At 39.2% G+C, this 22137-nt stretch overlaps 1 protein-coding gene across 50 annotated transcripts in view; it reads left to right on the top strand.

The window, feature by feature from the left end:
* ADGRL3 (adhesion G protein-coupled receptor L3) overlaps positions 1–22137 on the top strand; it is an 845015-nt gene that overhangs the window by 655996 nt on the left and 166882 nt on the right. For all 50 annotated transcript variants that reach the window (XM_058297941.1, XM_071216369.1, XM_058297901.1 and 47 more), the window contains one exon: positions 2094–2197. In XM_058297941.1, coding sequence (XP_058153924.1) covers positions 2094–2197 — 104 coding nt within the window. The remainder of the gene's footprint in view (positions 1–2093; positions 2198–22137) is intronic.

Below are 22137 nucleotides of genomic sequence, written 5' to 3'. Positions count from 1 at the left end.
TCCTTCTTTGGCTCAGTTCTCTAGCATCTTCCTCCCTCTCTCCCTCCCTCCCTCTTTCCCTCCCTCCTTTCCTCTTTCTTCCTTCCTCTTCCCCTTCCTCTTCCCCTTCCTCTACCCCTTCCCCCTCCCCCTCCCCCTTCCCCCTCCCTTCCCTTTCCTCCCCTTCCCTTCTTTCTTTTCTCACACACACACATACAGGGGCCAACTTCCCACTCACTTGCCCACTACTGGGAGCAACCCTACATTGTCTTCTCTAGAGAATAAGAAGAACTGAATCACTCTTTGTCTCTTTTACAAATGATATGATTCATAATATTCCTGATGATAACCAGGTTATTATTTATAATATGTAACTAAAGCTAAAACACAGAGGATGTCACTATGCTAGTGTTGTTTTTTGTTTTTAAATTTTTAAATTTTTTAAAATTTATTTCTCTCCCCTTCCCACCTGCCCACCCCCTGCCCCCAGTTGTCTGCTCTCTGTGTCTATTCGTTATGTGTTCTTCTGTGTCCACTTGTATTCTTGTCAGCGGCACCGGGAATCTGTGTCTCTTTTTGTTGTGTCAGCTTCCTGCGTCAGCTCTCCATGTGTGCGGCCCCACCTCTGGGCAGGCTGCATTTTTTTAGCACGGGCAGCTCTCCTTATGGGGCACACTCCTTGTGCATGGGGCTCCCCTACGCAGGAGATACCCCTGCATGGCACGGAACTCCTTGTGCGCATCAGCACTGCACATGGGCCAGCTCACCACACAGGTCAGGAGGTCCTAGGTTTGAAACTTGGACCTCCCAAGTGGTAGGTGGGTGCCCTAACCATTGAGCCAAATCCACTTCCCTGAGACTGTCTTTGGATATTTTGATTCGGTTCTTAAAGGAAGCAAGTTTTTTCTTAGAAAAGGTTCATTTTGGATGTATTATTCTGAGTTCTACCATATAAGAAGTTGTGGCAAGACCAGAGGATAGCCTGGTTTTTATAAAATACATGTTTAATATTTTTTTCAGCAAAGTGTTCACAAATATTCAGAAGTTGCCCTCACTCCCCTTTATGGAAGTGGAAGGAAGGATGCTTATTTTTAACATTTTCTGTGGTGTTGTAGTCAGAAAACCTTCATTTGAGACCTCTCTTTCCTCTTGCTCTAGCTATCCCCTTAGTTCTGAGCCTCAGTTCCTTTATCTCTAAAAGTGAAATAACAGGCCCTCTATTTTAGGAATTTGTTGTGAAGATTAATGTAATCCTTTATTCAGAAGCACTTTGCAAATAGCAAAGCACTACAGGAATAAGTTGTCACTGTTACGTGAGAATTGGGAAAGCGATTTAAAAGAAACCTTCTGAAGCCCTCCCAGTTACTGCCAATAAATACGTATTGGTCTTAGTTTTACTTCTCTGCATGTCCTGCTGTGCCTTAGTTCCAACCCTCATGGTTTCTCACTTCCATTATTGCAGTAACTTCCTCAGAATCTCCACATCGCCTCCTCAGATTCATCCTCCATGCTGCTGCCAGAGTTATCTTTCTAAAACCTAAATCTCCACATCTCTCCTCTGATGAATATTCATTGACCTCCCAGTATCTGCTGCTGATATACAAGGGTGTTTATGATCAGGCCCTGCCTACCTTTCTAACTCTTATAAATAAATACCCCCATCCAGTAGATCTCTGCTCAAAGAATTTAACATGAAGTTTCCCAAAAATAGCATGTGCTCCTCCACTTGGCATGATCTACCCCACCTTGTTTTCCTGAAAAACCTGTAAACTGATTCCTTTAAGGCTCAACTGCAACTTTGCCTCAGAAAACTCCATATCCATACAGATACCATATCCATCTCAATTATCGTTGAATTATTCCCTATTCTTTTCAGAGTTGTCAGGAAGTGCTTTAAAAATATTGAATATTTTTGTTTGTTGTACTGTGTTCCTTGAATGCCAATTGAAGACTAGGGACTGCAGTTGGTGTTTTAATAAACAGTATGCCACTTTAATTATTTTAATTATTTCTCATTTTTGCCTTTGCTCATATTTAAATGTGGCAAGGATTAAAGTCATTCTGAGGAAGATATTCGAATATTTGAAGCAAACCTACTTCTCTTCTTTTTATAGGTGTATCAACTTATCTATGCCTTGCTCCTGATGGAACTTGGGATCCTCAAGGACCAGATCTTAGCAACTGTTCTTCTCCTTGGGTCAATCATATAACACAAAAGGTAAATGTTGTGACTGACAAAGAAGGCTTTGCCAAACCTAGATCCTCTGTCAATTACAACTACTGAGAACAAAGAAATCAAGATTTTAAAGAAATTAATGTGAAAAAATATATCCCATTTTAATCTAAGTTTTAAGACAAATCTGATGAGTTGTGAGCTAATTCCAGGATTTTGTTGTTGTTAAAGTACAAATCTATGAACTTTCTCTAAGCCAGGTAATATAGCTTATAATAATTTTATTATTAATAAAATTTCCTTTTTATTGTTAGCTATAGATATAAAAGTCCATCAGGCATTATAAATCAAGCAAGATTTTAGCGTACATGCATATGGATTTTTCTATGAAAACAAACATTTTAATTTAAAAAATCTACCTTTGGAATCTTAAGTCATTTGATAAATGTTCTATAACCTCATCATTTATCAGTGTTAAAAGAATATGCATGTATGACAGAATCTTGCAGACTCAAATTTGCAGGGCTTATTTTGTTGCAATATGTTTAACATTTTTATTATTAATACACTGTGGGGCCTTGAATTGATTTCATTACAAACAGAGACCAGATGTGCATTTATGCCAAAAGGGCTATGGGATGAATTCTTATGATAGCAATTTGTGTGGATTTATGCACTCCTAAAATGGAGAGTCCTTCTATGGCACATTAGCTGTGTTGAGGAATTACTGAAAGATATTTTTCCCAAGAAATATTACAAATGATGGCCTTACTAAAAGCCTGTCCGTGCCATTTGCTCTTTTCTCTATTTGTTTTTAACCAGGCTTATCCTCAATAATATACTGTATAATAATCCACAACTATCTACCCAGTAGATCATTTAGCAGATGAGCCATAACTATCTATTTACCCCAAATCATGAAAGAACAGTGGTTATATTGACTCTAGTTACTGTCTTACATATGCATCTCCATACTTGTTGCTATTCATAATGATGCTTCTCCAATTTCTGCACTGTTCCTGCACAGTTTTTATGTCCTTTGATTTTATTACCATGTAGCTCAGACCCCAGGGCAAATAACTCTTGCTCTATGTGATTAGATTAAGAGATCAGTAGCATATCTCCTTACATTAGCAACTTTTAAAAAATACTCCCTACATACTTAGCCTAGGGGTTAACATTAATTCAGTAATAATTCACCTGGAAGCTGAATGTTTTCATGATAATTCCAGAATATAGTTGAACTGTTTCATTGCAGAAATTACTGGGTAACTTTAACTGATAAGTGATGCTTAATTCTTTTCTTTCCTCTGCAGACCTCCTTAATCTTGTGACAAAAGAGATAATTCCTTTCAAAGACCAAACAGCTGTTGCCCATTTGATTTATGGATGGGTGTTTTTGTTTTATAATAAATATGTCCCATTCTTTCAGAGTATTTCTGTTTAATCTTTTAGAGACTATAATATTAATTTAAAGTTACAGAATTTAGTTAATTGAAATTTATAATAATTTCTTACATTAATTAATCATAAATTTATAAAACTTTCAAAGGTATAAAAGAAGGTTTTGAGCATTCCAAATTGGCTCATGTACCTGGCCTCTGGTTAATGGTGGAGCTGGTTTTGAACTGTGTCTGCCTATATCCAGAAAGCATGCTTAGCCACAATACTAGATGTATTTAGTCAGCCAAAAGGATGCTGATGTAAAGTACCAGAACTCTGTTGGGTTTTATAAAGGGTATCTTTTTGGGGTAGAAGCTTACAGTCACAAGGCCCTGAAGAGTCCAACTCAAGGTACCATATGAGATACTTTCTCACCCAAAGTCATTGGCCTCACATTGGAGCAAGATGGTGGGTGATGTCTTTGAGGGTTTGGCCTTCCTTCTTCCTCTTAAGGCTCCATAGTCACAGCTTCTTTCTTTCCCAGCTATAGATTAGAATAAGTCTCATCTCCCTCCCTGGGGCTCGTTTCTCTCCAGGTTCAGCTGCTCTGCTCACTCCATAAGGCCAGCTGTAACCTATCACATGAATGGCTCATCCTGGGGCCTCTGCTGTGTCTAATGGAGCCTTCTCTCTTTACTCATCTATCTGCTTCTAGGCATTCTCCTTCTCTGTGTATTTACTTCCTGGGTCTCCAGCATCAAAAAACTCCAACTAATTCCTCTATCTTGTGACCCAATCAAAGTCATAATCATTTTAATCCAGTAAAAGTGAAACCTCTGAATTTAATACAATCTAATATGCCCAAAGGAACAGACCAGTTTACAAACATAATCTAATATCTATTTTTGGAATCCATAAATAATACCAAATTGCTACACTAGATAAAATGTAAATAAATTATATTTGCCTTTCTATATTATCACCACACTCACTTACCTTTGCTGTCTCTCTTCAATTCTGTATGCCTGTTTACCTGTTTGTGCCTCTTATACCCAAAATATTTAGGCCACTCATTGAACACTAATAATAGTTGAACAGATATTTTTACCATAAAACTCCAACACAGTAAAATAATAAGGTACATTGTAAACCTCCAAAAGAGATTCTATATGCAATGTTTAAAGACTTACTTTTCTTTATTTTCCCTCCATCCAAAAGCATCTTATACAGAATTCATTTCTAGCGCCATCTCCTCTCATGGTACCAGAGTCCCAACAACAAACAGATGAAATTTTGAGTAGGGTGCAGCGATGCCCAGAGATGTACTCTCCAGATGCAATGGATGTGTCATGATGATGGGGGAGAGTGTTACTGTGGGGGGAGTGGTGGGGTGGGGGTGGTGGGGGTGAATGGGGACCTCATATTTTTTAATGTAATATTTTTTTTTAATGAATAAATAAAATTAAATTTAAAAAAAACAAAAACAAAAAACCAAAGGTGTTGGGGAAGCAAATGTGAACTGCAAGGGATTAAGCAGGAACCCACAGCTAGTAACAAGGGAGGAGGTGTTCCCAACCCCTAGCCTGTAAGATGCAAGGGTCAAAGGAATGACTATAATATGGAAGGAGAGTGTCCGTGAAAGGAAATTTCTGACCTATAGACAAAGGATACCTCAGGTGCCTTCTGGAAAGGAATATAGGGGAATCAATATGTGACCTCACTCTTCTTTTTTTTTTTTTTTTTTAAAGATTTATTTATTTATTTAATTCCCCCCCCTCCCCAGTTGTCTGTTCTTGGTGTCTATCCGCTGTGTCTTGTTTCTTTGTCTGCTTCTGTTGTCGTCAGCGGCACGGGAAGTGTGGGCGGCGCCATTCCTGGGCAGGCTGCTCTTTCTTTTCACGCTGGGCGGCTTTCCTCACGGGCGCACTCCTTGCGCGTGGGGCTCCCCCACGCGGGGGACACCCTTGCGTGCACGGCACTCCTTGCGAGCATCAGCGCTGCGCATGGCCAGCTCCACACGGGTCAAGGAGGTCCGGGGTTTGAACCGCGGACCTCCCATATGGTAGACGGACGCCCTAACCACTGGGCCAAAGTCCGTTTCCCGTGACCTCACTCTTCTTGTTCCCTCCAATTACCTGCTCAGCCTCCCCATTGGCCAAACCCAGCTGGAAGCCAGAGAACCAGGGATTCTTAATGATATCCATGTAAGTCCATCTTGTAGGGCAGAGAGCAGAATAGAGGAAGAGGGAGAGCAAACCTGAACTAGCAAATGGAAGTTCCTCAGCATAATATTCAGCCTTTCTCCCTCTCCAGTTTTCACACTAGCTCCTTTTCCCTTCCTTTCACCCTTCACACTCCCTGTCCTCTCTCTATCCTTTCCCTTATCCAATCCCTTCTCCTCTGATCTGACCTACCACTGCCTCCCTCTCCTCTCTCCTTTCTTCCTTAATTGAATTTTTTTTCCCATGGTGAAAAATTAAAGAAGAATCGGTATCTTCAACAAGTTGATCCTTTTATTTGTCCCTGGTATAATTCTGTGCAATTCAAACTTCTAAAGCAAAGAAATAATTCTTGTCCCCAATGAAAACATACATTACAAGACAATATATATATATTTTAAAGAGTAATGATTCTTTCTTTGAAACAAGGTAATTTTCCCTTCCCAGAGGGTTTGTTGGTGAATATACCCTGGGGTCCTTTTTGGCTTTATAATTTCTCTAGGGAATTCCAGGGGGCTTTATAAGAAGGAAATCTGGCCTAGAGAGCTTGTTATCTGAGCCATGGTTGGGAAATCATTTAACTTCTGGATCAATTTCCCCATCTGTAAAATGGGGTAGATGATTAATTTCTTTATTTCAATCATATTCATCCTCTGTATGTCAGGCACCATTATAAAAATCAAGCATGCACAGATAAATGAGTGAAAACACCCTACTTAGGAAAAAGCAAACTTTACATCTGCATTATCTTTAAGAAATAATTTATTACTCATTATTTTTCCCACATGGTCAGGCAAAGAGGGAGAAAACGGCAAAGAAACTCAATGTTTTCTGACTCACAAATGAATTCAGGCAACTTACATACTGGTGAAGTTATAGAGTAAATTCTGTTTGGTAATTGAGAGTAGATAAAATTTCATTAGAGAAAATATAAGCTTTTAAAGTTTGGATATTACAAAGAAATTTGTTGCAAACAAACTAGCCAGAATATTTTCATAATAATGAGATTTAATATAAAGCAAACATTGTACGTACCCAGACCTTTACCCCAACAATGACTGATAGATAGCTTGGCAGAGATATATAGGTAGATGTATCTGTCTTCAAATTAATGTTTTAGTAATATTTTTCAGTTTTTATTGAAAAATTCATTTAATCTCCTTAGTCTAAGTATGGAATGAAAGTAACTGCTTCTTAATTTTGTCAGAGATTGGTGGGGTTTCTAAGACCTCAGGCTTACTTAGCTTGCCTCCAATTGCTAAACACAAGCCAACAAGTTAGCTCAGAGCCCTGCCTCCTCAAACATGTGACAAAATATTCTATGCTCTTATATTTTGTAATGACTGTTTACTGAAGTCATAGACTTTAATCTCTAGCTTGGATTCAATTCTTCAAAAGGAGTTTCTGTTTTCTATTTTTCTTACTTTTAAAGAGTTTCTTGTACCTTACAATCTTTCCAGTCTTTTTCAACTTAATTTTACAATTTTGAATAGCCTTCTTATTTATTTACATGTAAGGTGAGGTTGCCTTTATACTCCGCTGCCTGGTCAAATGCTTAGATGGTAAAGAATGCTTGAATTTTCATTGGAAATAAGTCTCTTTCTATTTCTAAAGTAGAGTGCCTTTTATTTTGTTCGAATGCATACTACTGGAAAATTTTGAGATAGTGCAAGGTTATTCCAGCATTGTCTGGTGTAGAAGGAATCAAAGATCTAGAAAAGATGCTGTTTTACAATATAAAATAAGCCAATACCTGCTTCCTAGATCTTATTTTTGCCATTCATTTACTCTCCTTAGACCAAGTGTGGAATGAAAATAAATTGCATCTTAATTTTGTCAGAGTTCGGTAGGGTTTCAAAGACTTAAGACTTATTTAGCTTACCTTCAAGTGTTAGGTAGAAACATTTCATTATTTATATATTCCCGTGACTCAAATTTATAGTAAAATAGGTAGATCTTTCAAAGAAATGGTAGCTGTATAGCTTGATATGTACTTAAACATTTTGGCATTCAGATTAATATTCAATATAATAAATCTCATAAAATGCCAAAGTTTATTTTAAAGAATATTGTTTTTGACTTGTGTCAACATCTAAAATGTAAATAGATCAGTCTGTCATAATTATTATTCTTAACTGAAGCTGCAGGGTTTCCCATCCTCTATTAAATCCTAGATATAATCTCACCATGTTATTGCTGTCATTAATTGTCTAATCCTCATAAAACTCTTAAGATTTCTCAATGCATATGTGCTTGTTTCTGAGAAATAATTTTAACAGAATTTATAGTAAAGAGTTAGATATAGGCAGTTTAATGAGGTCTGTTAGCTAGGGTGTGTGGAAATGTGGAAAAACTTCATTTCAACCCTGCCTTTTTACACAGAAGACTTGAGGCAGATTCAAGATACATGCATATATATGTATGGAAATAAGATATTTATAGCTCCATAATAACCGTGGTGAGAAAAATAAATTGATCTATCAGAGAGTAACTTTGGGATCCATGAAGAGAATGTAGTCAGTGAAGGCCAGTTTTGAGATGTGACCTCTGAACTGAGCCGTGAGGGTTGAGGTCACCATGGCTATAGGTGGAATCCAGTGAATGACATCATCATCATCAATCTGTCATGTAAGTCAGAGATGGCTGATGATCCCTTTCATTTACCTCCTATAGCCAGTCAGACACTAGGACTACATACTTGTAAATCCCTCTCAAGTCATTCTACTTCTTTTTACTTTTCTCTGTTCCCACCATCCTATTGCAAGCCACTGCCCTCTTTTGCTGTAACCTCCGTAGCAAGTCCCCTTTAATGAGCTCTGAGCCCTCTAATCCATTCTTCTAAATATTTTTCAGATGCAAATCTGACACAGCCACTCTAACATATTAACACTTTTTAGTGACTTCCCATTGTTCTTAGGACAATTCCCAACATCTGTATCAAGACTTCCAAAGTGGCATTACTTAATCTCTGGCTGCATAAACTCCAGGCACAGGGTCTCTTTGTGCAGTTTCCCGAAGACTCCAGGTCTTCACTTCTTATAAGCTGTTTTCTCTGCCTTGAAGCTCCTACCCTCACCCAAATCTAATTTCTTCTTTTCCATTTTACCTCAGATTAAACGTTCTTCCCCAGAAGCATTTCTTAAATTATTCCATAAATCCCCAACCAGTTAAAATGCCTGTACTACACTATCATGCTGAAATTTTATATTGCACCCACCAAAACTAAAATTTAAATAATTGTTTGTGCTATTAATTTATTAGCACCTATTTCCCTTGCTAGTATGTAAGTTTGGTATTTCTGGGAACCATTTTATTCACCACTGTATCCCCAAATCTTAGTACAGGACTATTAGAAATTCAAATTTTGGTGAAATAACAAGTGAACATATAGGCTGGATGAACAAGAGGCTGAAATTATCCTATATTTAAAATACCAAAGAGATTTCATATATATTTACATACATAAACACATCCAGACACACCATTTATGGGATGGTGTTAATATTTAGTCCTGAAGTTGCAGCAAATTTGGTTGTTCTCTATTTGTATCTATGGTACCATGTCTTCCCAAACCATGGTTATTCTAGACTTTTCATATAGCACCCCTTTGGCTTATCTTCTTACCAGTCTTCACCAGTATTCCATCTTATCTGCTCATGCTCACATTACTTTTTAAGGCTTCCTTTAAGTTTTACCTTTTGTTGCACTCCTGCCCCTTCTTAGGTGTGCATCACTCTTCCCATCACATCTGATATACGAATTTGTTATTACAATGCAGTGTTGAATTAACATTATCTGCTTTTATACCTCTCCTGCTCCCACTGCCAAAATGAGAATTTCTTAGGGGAAAGAAATGTGAAAGATTTATCTTTATTTCCTCAAGAAATAATAAGGATTTTTGATTGTTGGATGAATGAGTGTCTTGTGCTATGATTTACTAAATATTAAGATAAGAAGAGGAACAGAAAGAATAATTATTTATACCAATTTTTTCATTTTTTATTACAAACATTTTATAACTTATGTGTACTTCATTTTTTTCCATACAACTTTCTGTAAAGTTTTAAGGGATACTTTTAAATCACTTCATGGTTGGAATATCTGAGTTGGGTATATATGTTTGCATCTCTGCTCAGGTTTACTTTTAATCAAGTACGATCTCATGATTTATGAACATATACATAATATAGCCAGATGAAAATGTATATTGTTGATAATGTGGTGTTAATTAGATTTACTTTTTATAAATAACATTTATTTAATGCTAAAATGTAGTAATACTTTTTAGATAATCCATTAGCAACTTTCATTTTTGACTCACTGGTTTTTGAAACTGCTATTTATACATAAAGTGACAGTTGAGTATCTCATCATCTTTTATGTTGAGAACTGATAATTTTGAAAATGTCATCCATGTTTTCAATTTTTCAGTGCTATGCATAAAGAAAAACTTTAAATTTTTATATAAGAAAATTATATAGGCCTTTTTCATCTTATGATAATTAATACTAAACAAAATGCTTTTACAACCATACAGCAAAAACAAAATGTATTTGAAATGTGAAAAGCCCATTGTTTTTATTTCTTATTTTTTCTGTTTATAATTAATAATTTTGCTTTTCATAATGTTCACTGATAGATAATATGCAAGTCAGTACTTGCATCTTTAATTTTGAAGATGCCGTGTTTACAAAGAAAACATATTGCCTAGTTCAGCAGAGGTAAAACTCTCTCTACCATAATCCATTTAAGTGAATCAAAAGACCCCAGAGTTCTAAACGACAGCAATTTGAGTCCGGCCTCACTTTTGTTAGTGGATGGCTCTGGTTTCTGGGCTTCTAGGTTCTTGGCTTATGTCACATAAAAGAGTTTAAAGGCCTGCCATAGGGTAGGGAAGGAGCAAAGACTTTATTAAGAAAAAGAATATCAGAAGTATATGTCTGAGGCATAGACCATGGGTATACTGCAGAATAACACACGTGTGGGGCCCGAGGTCAGGGGTTTTTAAAGTCTTTCTTCCTCCCCTTTCATAATGTTGGGGTGGGGCCCCAGCTGTTTGCTGTTCTGATTGGTTGCCCACCTGTCAGTTCTCAGGGGCCAAAGTGAGGCCTTTTGAGGGTATCCAGGGCTTTCCCTTGATCCAAAAGGATCTCATGGGGCCAACAGGTCTTGTTTTTCTAAACAGGATCTCATGGAAAGGGTCTCTCAGGGTCTTTACAGCCACCTTCTTCTCAAGAGATTTCTGGGTGGGTCTTAACAGCCATGTGTCCTGTAAGCCATGTTGTCTGTCTGGGCATGCTGTATGCCGGGCCAGCCACCTTCTCCCTTTCACTATACTAACCTGCCTCACTTTGGTTTCTGCAAACACAGCGTCTTGATGGAAGTAGTCCTATCCTCCATAACCTAACATTAATATAGAGGCAGGCAGAGGGGTAGGCAGAGACCCGAGAAAGGAGAGGCAGTGAGAAATGCAGGGCGAAATAGGAGGAGGAGACTGAGGGATGCAGACAGTGGGTGCAGAAATGGCAGCACCTGGAGAAGGAGTAAAAGCCAGTGAGGGAGACAGGCTGAGGGAGACAGGTGGGAGGAGTGAGAAAGAAAGGTGGTGAGACTCAGCAGGAGTGGGAAAGGGAGAGACAAGGGGAAGAGAGAGGAACAGAAACAGCACTGGAGGGAAATAAAAGCAAGCCACAGGGAGAAAAGTGAGGAGAGAGCCCGTGAGAGATGGGAAAGGAGAATGGCGAAAGATAGGGACCCGGAGAGAAGGAGAGCGAGACACGGTGAGGGAAAGGAAACAGCGGGAGGAATGACCCAGGTAAAGCAGGCTGAGAGGCTGACGGTGAGAGAAAAAGACATCGACGGAAAAAGATGGATAGGTCAGCTGTGAGAAATGGAGGGAGAAATAGAAATGAGAGTGGAGAATCGACAATGAATGAAAAACAGAGATGGAGAGAAAATGAGATAAAAGAAACTGACTTGGAAAAAAGTGAGAGACAGCAAGTGTGAAAAGATAGAGGAGAAAAGAGAAACTGGCTGTCAGAAACAGACAATTGGGAGAAAATGTAGAAAAAGTGAGCAAAAGAGTGCAAGAGGCAGTGGACTTGGCCCAGCGGTTAGGGCGTCCGTCTGCCACATGGGAGGTCCGCAGTTCAAACCCTGGGCCTCCTTGACCCATGTGGAGCTGGCCCATGCGCAGTGCTGATGCGCGCAAGGAGTGCCCTGTCACACAGGGGTGTCCCCCATGTAGGGAAGCCCCACGCGCAAGGAGTGCGCCCCATAAGGAGAGCCACCCAGTGTGAAAGAAAGTGCAGCCTCTCAGGAATAGCGCCACACACACGGAGAGCTGACACAACAAGATGATGCAACAAAAAGAAACATAGATTCCCGTGCCACTGACAACAACAAAGGGACAAAGAAGACGCAGCAGATAGACACAGAGAACAGGCAGCCAGGATGGGAGGGAGGGAAGAGAAATAAATAAATAAATAAATCTTTAAAAAAAAAAGAGTGCAAAAAAAGAGGCGCAGAGATAACAAAAATAAAATAGTTTTAGTTGCTTAGTCATTAAACAGAAGTGCCCAATTTGTTTTGAATTGAAAATGAAGCATGAAACTGTAACTGAAAGTTAAGAATTAACAATTTTGGTTACAAAATCATTAGATAGATGCCTTTATAGTATAAAATAGTGAAAGGAAATTATCTGAAATTGCTAAAACTAGCTAGATTTGTTCTAGGCCTGCTATTGTGATGGCCATTCTACACAGCTGTCACCCCTGTTCATGGTTACTCTAGACTAGCCTCACCATTGTGTATACTTACTATTGAAATGATAATTCTAAACTGAACTTACCTTTGTGTATAGTTATTTAAGAGTTAGGCTCACTCTTGTGCATACTTACCATTGTGATATTACCCACTCTACTCTGCCCTGTTTGAATCCATAAAAACTCCTGCTCCCCTGGTTCAGGGAAGACGGATTGAGACACCCCATCTCCTGTCCTTCTGCCAGCATTAATAAACCTGCTTTCTCTCATGACCCCCCAGATGTGGACTCCAATTCATCTGCTCTGGGCAAGAACCTAGAGGAACATCTGCGGGATTTCCTTCAATTCCACCTATCCTAACTTTTTCTAATAGATAAAGTATAAGGTGGTAACAAGGAAATAGAAGGAAACAATAATAATAATGGTAAAACAGTTACATAAGAACACAACGATCAACAAAATTACACAATAGCATTCTACAAATATATTTATTATTATAAGAAGAGCAAGTTTTTAAGGACAGTTTGGAAAGCTATAAATTTTTGCCATCAAAACTCAGGCATATTGGGGAGCCAATCTGGCTCAGTGGTTGAGCACTGGCTTCCCATATACAAGGTCCCAGGTTCAATTCCTGGCCCCGGTACCTCAAAAAAAAAAGAAGAAAAGTTTAAATTTTTTTTTTTTTTAAAGAAAGAAGAATAGCAGAGCTTGAAACTACAAAAAAAAAAAAAATGTATTTTGAATCGGAAATTGATTGAAAGAATTCCCTTTGCAAAATTTTTAGAACTTTAGCAATCCAGATATTCATATGCACAGTACAAGTTTAGCAAGGTTACAAAGAAGTACAAACTTAATTCTTGATAGAATATTGAGTATTAATTCTTCATAAATACTAGCATTTTATTAATTTAATTAATGAATACTGAATTTTAGCCATTGATTTTCCTAACTACCCAATTGAAAGTAAAAATTAAAATGTGTAGATACTGAGCAAAAGTGGGTTCTTGCCCAATGCACTTTAAAGACCAATTCCTCAGACACCAGGGATTCAAAGAGAGAAAGAATTTAATTGTTTACTACATAACAAATATCTCAGATGGTCTGTTGGTCTGTCTTCCTGAACTGTGGTAATTCTGATAGTTTTATAATATCCAAGTTTAGGAGGTTTTTGCTAATGAAAATTGAGGTGGGGCTGGCTCAGGTTCAAGGCATCTGGTGATAAAGGGTAGAAAAGGGGGGTGAGTTACAAAGTTTTTTTATGGATTTTGAACAGGAAAGTGGAGTAGATAAAATTTCAGTAGAAATAACGATAAAGGTAAGAGCAGTCTGGAATAATCAGTTTCAGTAATTTCAATTTTAACTTTTCAGTATTCTATAATATGCTGGAGAATAAAAAACATCTATCTATAATGATTCAGTAGTCTATAATCATTTAATTCTTAACTCTGTTACATAGATTATAATCACATTCATGTCACTTTGTGACTTAAAAATACCTTTATGACTCACCAGTGAACCATGAAAGGTACTTTGATCTACACTGAATTTGTTATGTCTTATCCTTGAAACCTATGATGTATTTCATTTGGGTCTTACAGTTATCTTAGATATATAGACTCAAACTGTATTTCACAGATTTACTAGACTTAGTGTGGGCATTATATTTTTTTAAGGAATTAAAAAAAAACACTAATTAATAGGTAATTTGTTCTATGCATTTAAATATATATACAGGGAAGCAGACTTGGCCCAGTGGATAGGGCGTCCGCCTACCACATGGGAGGTCTGCGGTTCAAACCCGGGGCCTCCTTGACCCATGTGGAGCTGGCCCATGCGCAGTGCTGATGTGCACAAGGAGTGCCCTGCCACGCAGGGGTGTCCCCCGCATAAGGGAGCCCCACGCACAAGAAGTGCGCCCCGATAAGGAGAGCCGCCCAATGGGAAAGAAAGTGCAGCCTGCCCAAGAATGGTGATGCACACATGGAGAGCTGACACAACAAGATGACACGACAAAAAGAAACACAGATTCCCAGTGCCGCTGATAAGGATAGAAGCGGTCACAGAAGAACACACAGTGAATGGACACGGAGAGCAGACAGCTGGGGGTGGGAAAGGGGAGAGAAATAAATAAAAAATAAATCCTTAAAAAATATATATATATATACATGAACACATACATAATTAAAACAAATATTATGTATATTTATTTTTTATAAGTAGCATATTTATAAGCTATTTAAATAGTGTGTTTAAATTCTGTAAATACCATGCTAATATATATGTATATATACTTATCTTTGTACCTGCATTTCTTTTAACTCAACAATACATCTTGAAGATTTAACAGTATAGTTCTGCTACATAATTTTAAACTATTGCACAATATTCCATGGAAATTTAGACATTAACGTTTTTATATAGCCATAACCCATTTTGTTTTCCATCATAAAGCAGCTGGAATGAACATCTTTGAATATCTCTATTTGACATCTCTGTGGTTATTTTGTAGGGTTGATAGCTATGATATCTATCTCACTTATAAGGTTTTCACATTCCAAAACTTAATGGACACTGATAATTTGCTCTCCATAGGAGCTACACAAATATATGCTTCCACCAATACTTTATCAGCCTGATATCCCATTTCCACACCCCTTGCCAGCATTTGTTACCAAACTTTTTAAATTTGATGCTACTATACATTTGACAACACAGTTTTAAACAAATTAGGTGTTCTAAACATTCTGAATTATTCATTTGTTTCTTTAACATTCAACCTTAATACAACTATTTATTAAACATCACTGAGTAGATATTAATAAGCCTTTTAACTGAGATTTTCAGTTATATACCTTCTAGCTTTCTGAATATCATTATGTAGATAGCATTACAAAGTTGGTCGCCTTCATTTTGTGATCCTAAGTTCTATGTTGGGTAGCCTTAAGAAATGAAAACAAAACAATTTCTTAAATAATCACACTGTTATATGTTTAGAGACTAATAAGTGCAAGTTGAAGTTTGGAAATATACATACTAAACCATTAACAATCATTATATCAGAGAAATGAAAATATAGAAGCAAAACAAGAGACATTTATTATGTTATGTTGCACATATGTATATTGCTTAAACATGTTACAGTTATGTTTTATTAGTTTAAAAATATACAAAACATGATAACATGAAAAAATTACATTTTTCTTACCATGAGTTCATGAATACCACATTTTCTTTTAACCTTTCTTATAAATTAATATATACTCCTCTCTTATTTCTCAGGGCTATCAAATTTGCTCAAGTGATCATGGGGTATTGGTCTTTATCTCTTTGAACTTCTTTGGAGTGTTGAAAATTAGATATATTTTTGCAGAAAATGCTTTAAAAATCAGACTGTAGTTTCAGAAAAGGAAAATGCTAGAAACTAAGCCATAGTTTGCTCTAAAGTGCTTTGAGAGCAAAATCTTCTCTTTATGTTCGTAGGAAGATGAAATCCACTTTGAAAAGCAGAGATTTTATTTAGGGTGAAAACTTCAGAGTTTTGTAGCCAGTGAGTCTAATTGTGAAGTAAGTGCTAAACTGGACACAATGGAAAATTTCTACTTACCTCAGCAAACTTAGAATATGGTTGGGCATTCACAACACATACTCACCAAAGTCCAGCTTAGAAAGGCACAGAGATTTAGAAAGTCAGAGAATCAGACAAACTTTAGATTTAAGCACCTAAATTATTATTAAAGTAAGAATAAGTTTCAGAAGTAGGAATCACAGGAGGAGCTTCATGTAAGCTTGAAGTAAAAGATATTGAAAAGAAAGATGCTTTAGCAGGAAAAATTGGGAAGTATATTCCAGATGAAGATGGAGTTTAAGAACTATTTCTTGCTTTGATGATTATAATTTGAACACAAAAACAATAGTCAAAGGAGACACAAAATTATTAATATTGTTACGGCAGAGAGAAGTTGGGTGATTCGGTGTTGAAGGCCAGGATGTGAGAAATCTCTGAGAAGGAAGATTTATTAACAGCTGGCTGGATCCAGTGGACTTCTGTCCAAAAATCCAAGCCCTGAATAGGATTTATAGGTCCCCTTTACACAGAGGATATAGGAGCAGGGACTTAAGCAGTGCTTTTATGCGAAAAGGAATTTCTTTGTTAGTTTCTTGACTTTTAAGTGTTTGTTTAGGTACCAGGTAGGCTTGAATTAACAAACCGCTCACATTCCAGGCAAGCTTGAATTAACATATAGCCCACATTCTAGGTAAGCGTGAATTAATATATCGCCCACATTCCATCTGGATGTAAGTTCAAATACACATTCAGTTTGCATCCTCCCTGAATATCCAAAGCCTATAGAGCCCATATCACTAAATGGCTTTCTGGGAACTAGGCATACTTGTATATAGAATTAGGTAAGCTTGAATTCATGCACAAGCCATATTACTTCCCCCCTTTGATGCATGATTAATTGAGGTTGTTAAGCTTCAGCATCACTATTGTCAGAGTCTCTCTGGACTGACTGGTATGTATATAGGGCCATGAGATGGGCAGCTGTCTGTGTTTTTTAGTATACCATTTATTAGGGTGTGTATCCTACTTACAATGAAAGGGAAGAGGCAAGGAAGTATGGTGCATCCTCCTACAAGGAAGGCAATTATTCCCACCAGAAATTTGAAATTGTCTGCTATTAACTGCCAGTTTCCAAAGGGATTACTTAAATTCCAACCATTCCAGGTTTGTACTGGAACATGAGCAATTTTTACCATTTTGTTTGTAATTTCATCGATAACCTTTCCAGTACTGTCTAGTTCAAGGCAGCAATTAGAGAGATTGAACTTTCTGCAAACTCCCCTTTCAGCTGCCAGCTGCCTTGTCTAGGGCAAGACAGGTTTGATAGATTGCTTTTCTGAATTTATTTAGCTGTTGGGCTAGTAAGTTTAGAACATGGGCAGTTTCATTAGTTATTATTTCTACCATGGCTTGTAAGGCAATGGTTTGGTTTAGCATATAAACAGGGGTTCAATAACCCCACATGCCATCCTCTGCCCAAGTTTCTGGCCCATAGTACTGGACTATATGCTCAGGGGGCCATTCATCATTTCCCCAGGTAATGACAGCCCTTTTTTCTCTTATGTTTTGATAAACTGGTTGGCTCAGCTCTTCCCCTTCTGCTAAGGGAATGAGGAAGAAGGAGGGTTTTATTGTACTGAGCATACAAGTACCACACCAATTTGGAGGAAGTTCTTGGAAATTTGACTTTCCAACAAATCCAGTACAGACCATTTGGGGCAGTAAAAGGGCCCTTTGGCTGGAGTTGCACACTATGATTAATTTGGGGAAAGTACAATTTATGAGAATGAGTCAGATTCATTCCATGTTCCCCAAGGCTCTGTTGTATTGGGGGTGTGATTTTGGAATCTTCCCCCCCATACATGTTAGATTTCTAACAGATATAGAGGAATTTAGGTATGCCCTTGAAGCACAATATTTGCCTATGACAGAATTTCACAAGGGCCTTATACTATCTCAGGGAATGACCAGGAGACCAGTTTTCATTATATGGCTGGCTGTAATTGTAATTCTCTAGTTTCCCAGGGCCATTGGTCTCCCTTATTAGTACGTCCACATACGTAGCATGAGACTTTTAAGGGTGCCCCTAATACCTTAGCTAGATTTATAAAGAGATTTTTTACTACTTGCAGAATGGAAAAGGGTCTTTCCATTTCTTCATGGAAGGAGTGGAACACAAAGTGGGCTTTACTTGTGAGTGGGTGTTCCTGATACCCAGCCCAGATGTAGGCTCCTGGGTCAATTCCTTCACCGTCAATGTGGAGGCCCATGTGAACTCCCTGGGTCTGCCATACTCAGGGTTTAAGATGGGTTACACTGACCACGTGGACAGTTGGGGCCATTCCTTTGGTGAGGACGGCTGTCTAGTTGTGTCTGTGCCCCAGGTGGCTCAAGTGACACAGGACCAATAGGGGCAGTAGTATGCACCTATGTATTTGCACCAGAAACCCCTGCCTTGGGCCTCACTTTTCATTTCTGGAGTGCACAAATACTTATTGTTAAGAGTATATTCCTACTCCCAGCTGAGTCCTTCACAGTGGATGTTCCATGGTATCCCAGAGTCTATGACCTGACATGGATCAAATAGGAAGGACACTTGTTTGGTTCCAGCTAGTGACTGGGGTAGAGTTAAGTAGCTCCCTGTCTTGATTAAATGCTCTTATTTCCCATTTATGGGAGACTGTTGGGGGCTTGGGGTCATAGCAGGTTATTTGACTGGATACATTACAGACAGTATAGGAGATTCCCTGAAACTGGCAGGTGGTTATATGGCCCTTGTAGATGTAATGGCTATGATATATTAATGTGGTATTGACATGGGCCCCCATTCATACTTCTTGGATACATGGCTCACACTCTGTGGTGCCAACCTGGGACCAGGGGAGGGTCAGGGCTAGGAGTAGGGAAAATAACTGAAGGAGCATTATATCTGGGATTAAATCAGATTCCTACTCTTCAACTATGCATAGACCAATTTGTTTCTGGAGTGTGATTGGAGCAGAGCTCCGTGTTCCATCCTCAACCTTTGGTCGTGCATGGGCCAGTCAGCTTCCAGGGTGTAACTGGAGCAGGGCTTGGCATTTTGCACTTTCAGAAGAAGAGTCTGGTTGAGTTTTGTGTGTCTAGAATACAAGTCCAGGTCTCTGGGGCAGCCTGCTTGACCCAGTTATGGTGTATCCACAGGGTGATTTCAGCTACTTTAACTGCAGTGGGGGTGGATAAAATGAAAAGATAGGGTCCTCGCCATCAAGGGGTCAGTGGAGCTGATTTCTAATCTTTGACCCAGACTGCATCTCCCAATTTGTATGGGTGTATGGAGCTGATTAAGCTAATGGGGGCCCTTTCTTGGATCCAGTGATGCAGGTTTTGTATGTTTTTTCCTAAGCCAGTCATTTGCTGAGCTATTGATAAGTTTCCTCTTTCTCTGAGATCCCTTTCTGTATCTCAAATTAAGGTGGGGAGCCTCCCAAAGAGTATTTTATAAGGGGTTAGGCATAGCTTTCTGCTTGGGCTGGCTCAAACTTAGAGGAGGGCACCTGGGAGTACTTGTGTCCATGTTAGCCCAGTTTCTCGGCAAATCTTGGCATTATAAGTCTTTATTGTATGGTTCATTCACTCTACTTTTCCTGAGCTTTGAGGATGGTAAGCGGTGTGCAGTTTCCATCAGATGTGCAATGTTCTGGCAATCTTTTGAGTGATTTCAGAGATGAAGGCAGGTCCATTGTTGAAGCCAATTGAAAGGGGTAGCCCATGTCAAGGAATGATTTCCCTGAGCAGAGCTTTGGCCACTTCCTCAGCCTTTTTGGTATGAATGGGGAAGGCTTCCACCCAGCTGGAAGAAGAACAAACCAAGGAATAGGAAGTATTTGCTGCCTCCAGATTGTGGAATTTTGGTGAAATCAACTAATAGATCTCCGGGAGATATATTGCCAGTTCATTGTACTCCTGGGGCTCCTATGCGTCCCTGGCGAGGGTTATTCTTTGCACATGCCATGCACCTCTGACATATCGCATAGGTGATAGCGGCTAGACTTGAGATGTTGAAGAATCTTTCTAATGCTTCTTTAAGATGGGTATTTCCCAAGTGTGTGCTTTCATGGTAGTCCTGAACTACAGTTGTGACTAATATTCGAGGCACAACTATTCTGTGATTGGGCAATGTCCACCACCTGTTTGCTCCTTGTGTCCTGCTCTCAGAGAGTATCCACTCTCTCTTGGCTTGAGTATATTGTGGCTCTCAGTGATTCACAGGCTGTGGGATGAGAGCAGGCAGTGTGTACTGGAGTTTCTGACAATTAAGAGGTTGGGTAATGAGGGCAGTGACCGGGTCCTCAGATAGGGATCCCTCCCATGCCACTCTTTTTGCTTCAGCGTCTGCCCTCCAATTTCCTTGAGTGACAGGGCTGTGGCTTGTCTGGTGTCCCTCGCAGTGCATTGTGACAATTGCTGCTATGCTTCACATTAACTTTACAAATCCTGGAACTGTGAACCTGCAGCTTATTGGTGCTTGCCACATCCAATTATGCATCACGGCCCACTTTGATGGACTCCCAAATTGCTTCTAGTAGTTCTAGAATCTGTGTGCCATATTTAATGTCCTTTCCTCCCAAGTTAATGAGTCCTTTTTTTTTTTTTGTATAAGGTTCCATGCATGTGCAGGGTAAGGAAGGCATACTTGGAGTCTATGTAGATGTTAACCTTGGCCCCAGCCACAAGTTGTAGGGCTTGGGTGAAAGCAAAGAGTTTGGCTTTTTGTGCTGATGTGTTTTCTGGGAGATGCTGGGCCTCCACCGTGGTTTCAGAGGTCCCCACAGTGTATCCCACTCACCAATTACTGTCCTTAACAAAGCTACTCCCATCCTTGAAGAACTCCATGTTGGGGTTTGGTAGTGGCTGGTCTTGGAGGTCTGACATGCTGAAATATACCTCTTGCAATGTCTCCAGGCAGTTATGGGTTGGAACCCCTGGCTCGATGGGTAGCAGGGTAGTAGGATTCAGGGTTTTTTTACGAGTTCCAGTTGGATGGATGGATTTTCACATAATAGGGTTTGATATTTAACCGGGCAGCTATTAGTAAGCCAGTGTGTTCCTTTGGCTTCTAAGATTGTGGCTACTGCATGTGGACCCTGAACAATCATAGACTGCCCAAGAGTTAATTTTATGGCTTCTAGTGTTAGCATTGCTGCAGCTGCTACAGCTTGCAGGCATGAGGGCCATCCTGGGCTACAGTGTCCAGTTGCTTGGATAAATAGGCTACAGGTCTTTGCCAGGAACCCAGGTAAGGAGTGAGTACTCCTACTGCAATGACCTGGGGATTAAGGAGATGGAGGTAGAACAGTTTACATCTGGAAACCTGAGGCTTGGTGCTTCCATCAGAGCCTGCTTGAGAGCCATGAAAGTGTCTTTCTGTTGGCTCTCCCAGAGCAGGGGATCATGATCTCTCCCCTTTGTGGCTTCATACAAAGGGTGTGTGAGGACCCCAAAATTGGGGATCCAAATGCAGCAGAATCCAGCCACTCCAAAGAATTCTCACAACTTTCAGCAAATGCTAGGCTCAGGGAGGCTACAGATTGCTTCTTTTCTTGCAGGTCCTAATTCACAGAGTCCCTGTGCTATTTTATAACCTAGATATTTGATCTGAGGTAGGCAGGTTTGTGCTTTCTTTTTAGACACCTGATAACCCTCTTTTTGCAGATGTTTTAAAAGGGCATAAGTTCCACTAGCACAGTCTTGGTAGGTGGGACTTCAGAGGATGAGGTCATCTACATATTGGAGGAGAAAACAATGATGTCTTTCTGGTTTAAAGGACTTGAGATCATTGGCCAGGACTTGTCCAAAAACAGTGAGTGCATTTTTGAATCCCTGAGAGCTGTGTCCAGGTTAGCTGTTGCTCTTTGCTGGAGCTTGGATCATCCCACATAAAGGCAAAAATTGGTTGACTCCAGGGTGCTATTCAAATGCAGAAGAAGGCATCTTTAAGATCCAGGCAGGAAAAGTAGACTGCTGATGAGGGTATCAAGCTGAGGAGAATGTAAGGGCTGGGGACTGCCAAGT

This window comes from Dasypus novemcinctus, chromosome 1 (genome assembly GCF_030445035.2).
Source record: "Dasypus novemcinctus isolate mDasNov1 chromosome 1, mDasNov1.1.hap2, whole genome shotgun sequence".
Classification (NCBI taxonomy): domain Eukaryota; kingdom Metazoa; phylum Chordata; class Mammalia; order Cingulata; family Dasypodidae; genus Dasypus; species Dasypus novemcinctus.
Note: the sequence above shows the minus strand (reverse complement) of the source record. Positions and strands in the feature narration are given on the sequence as shown.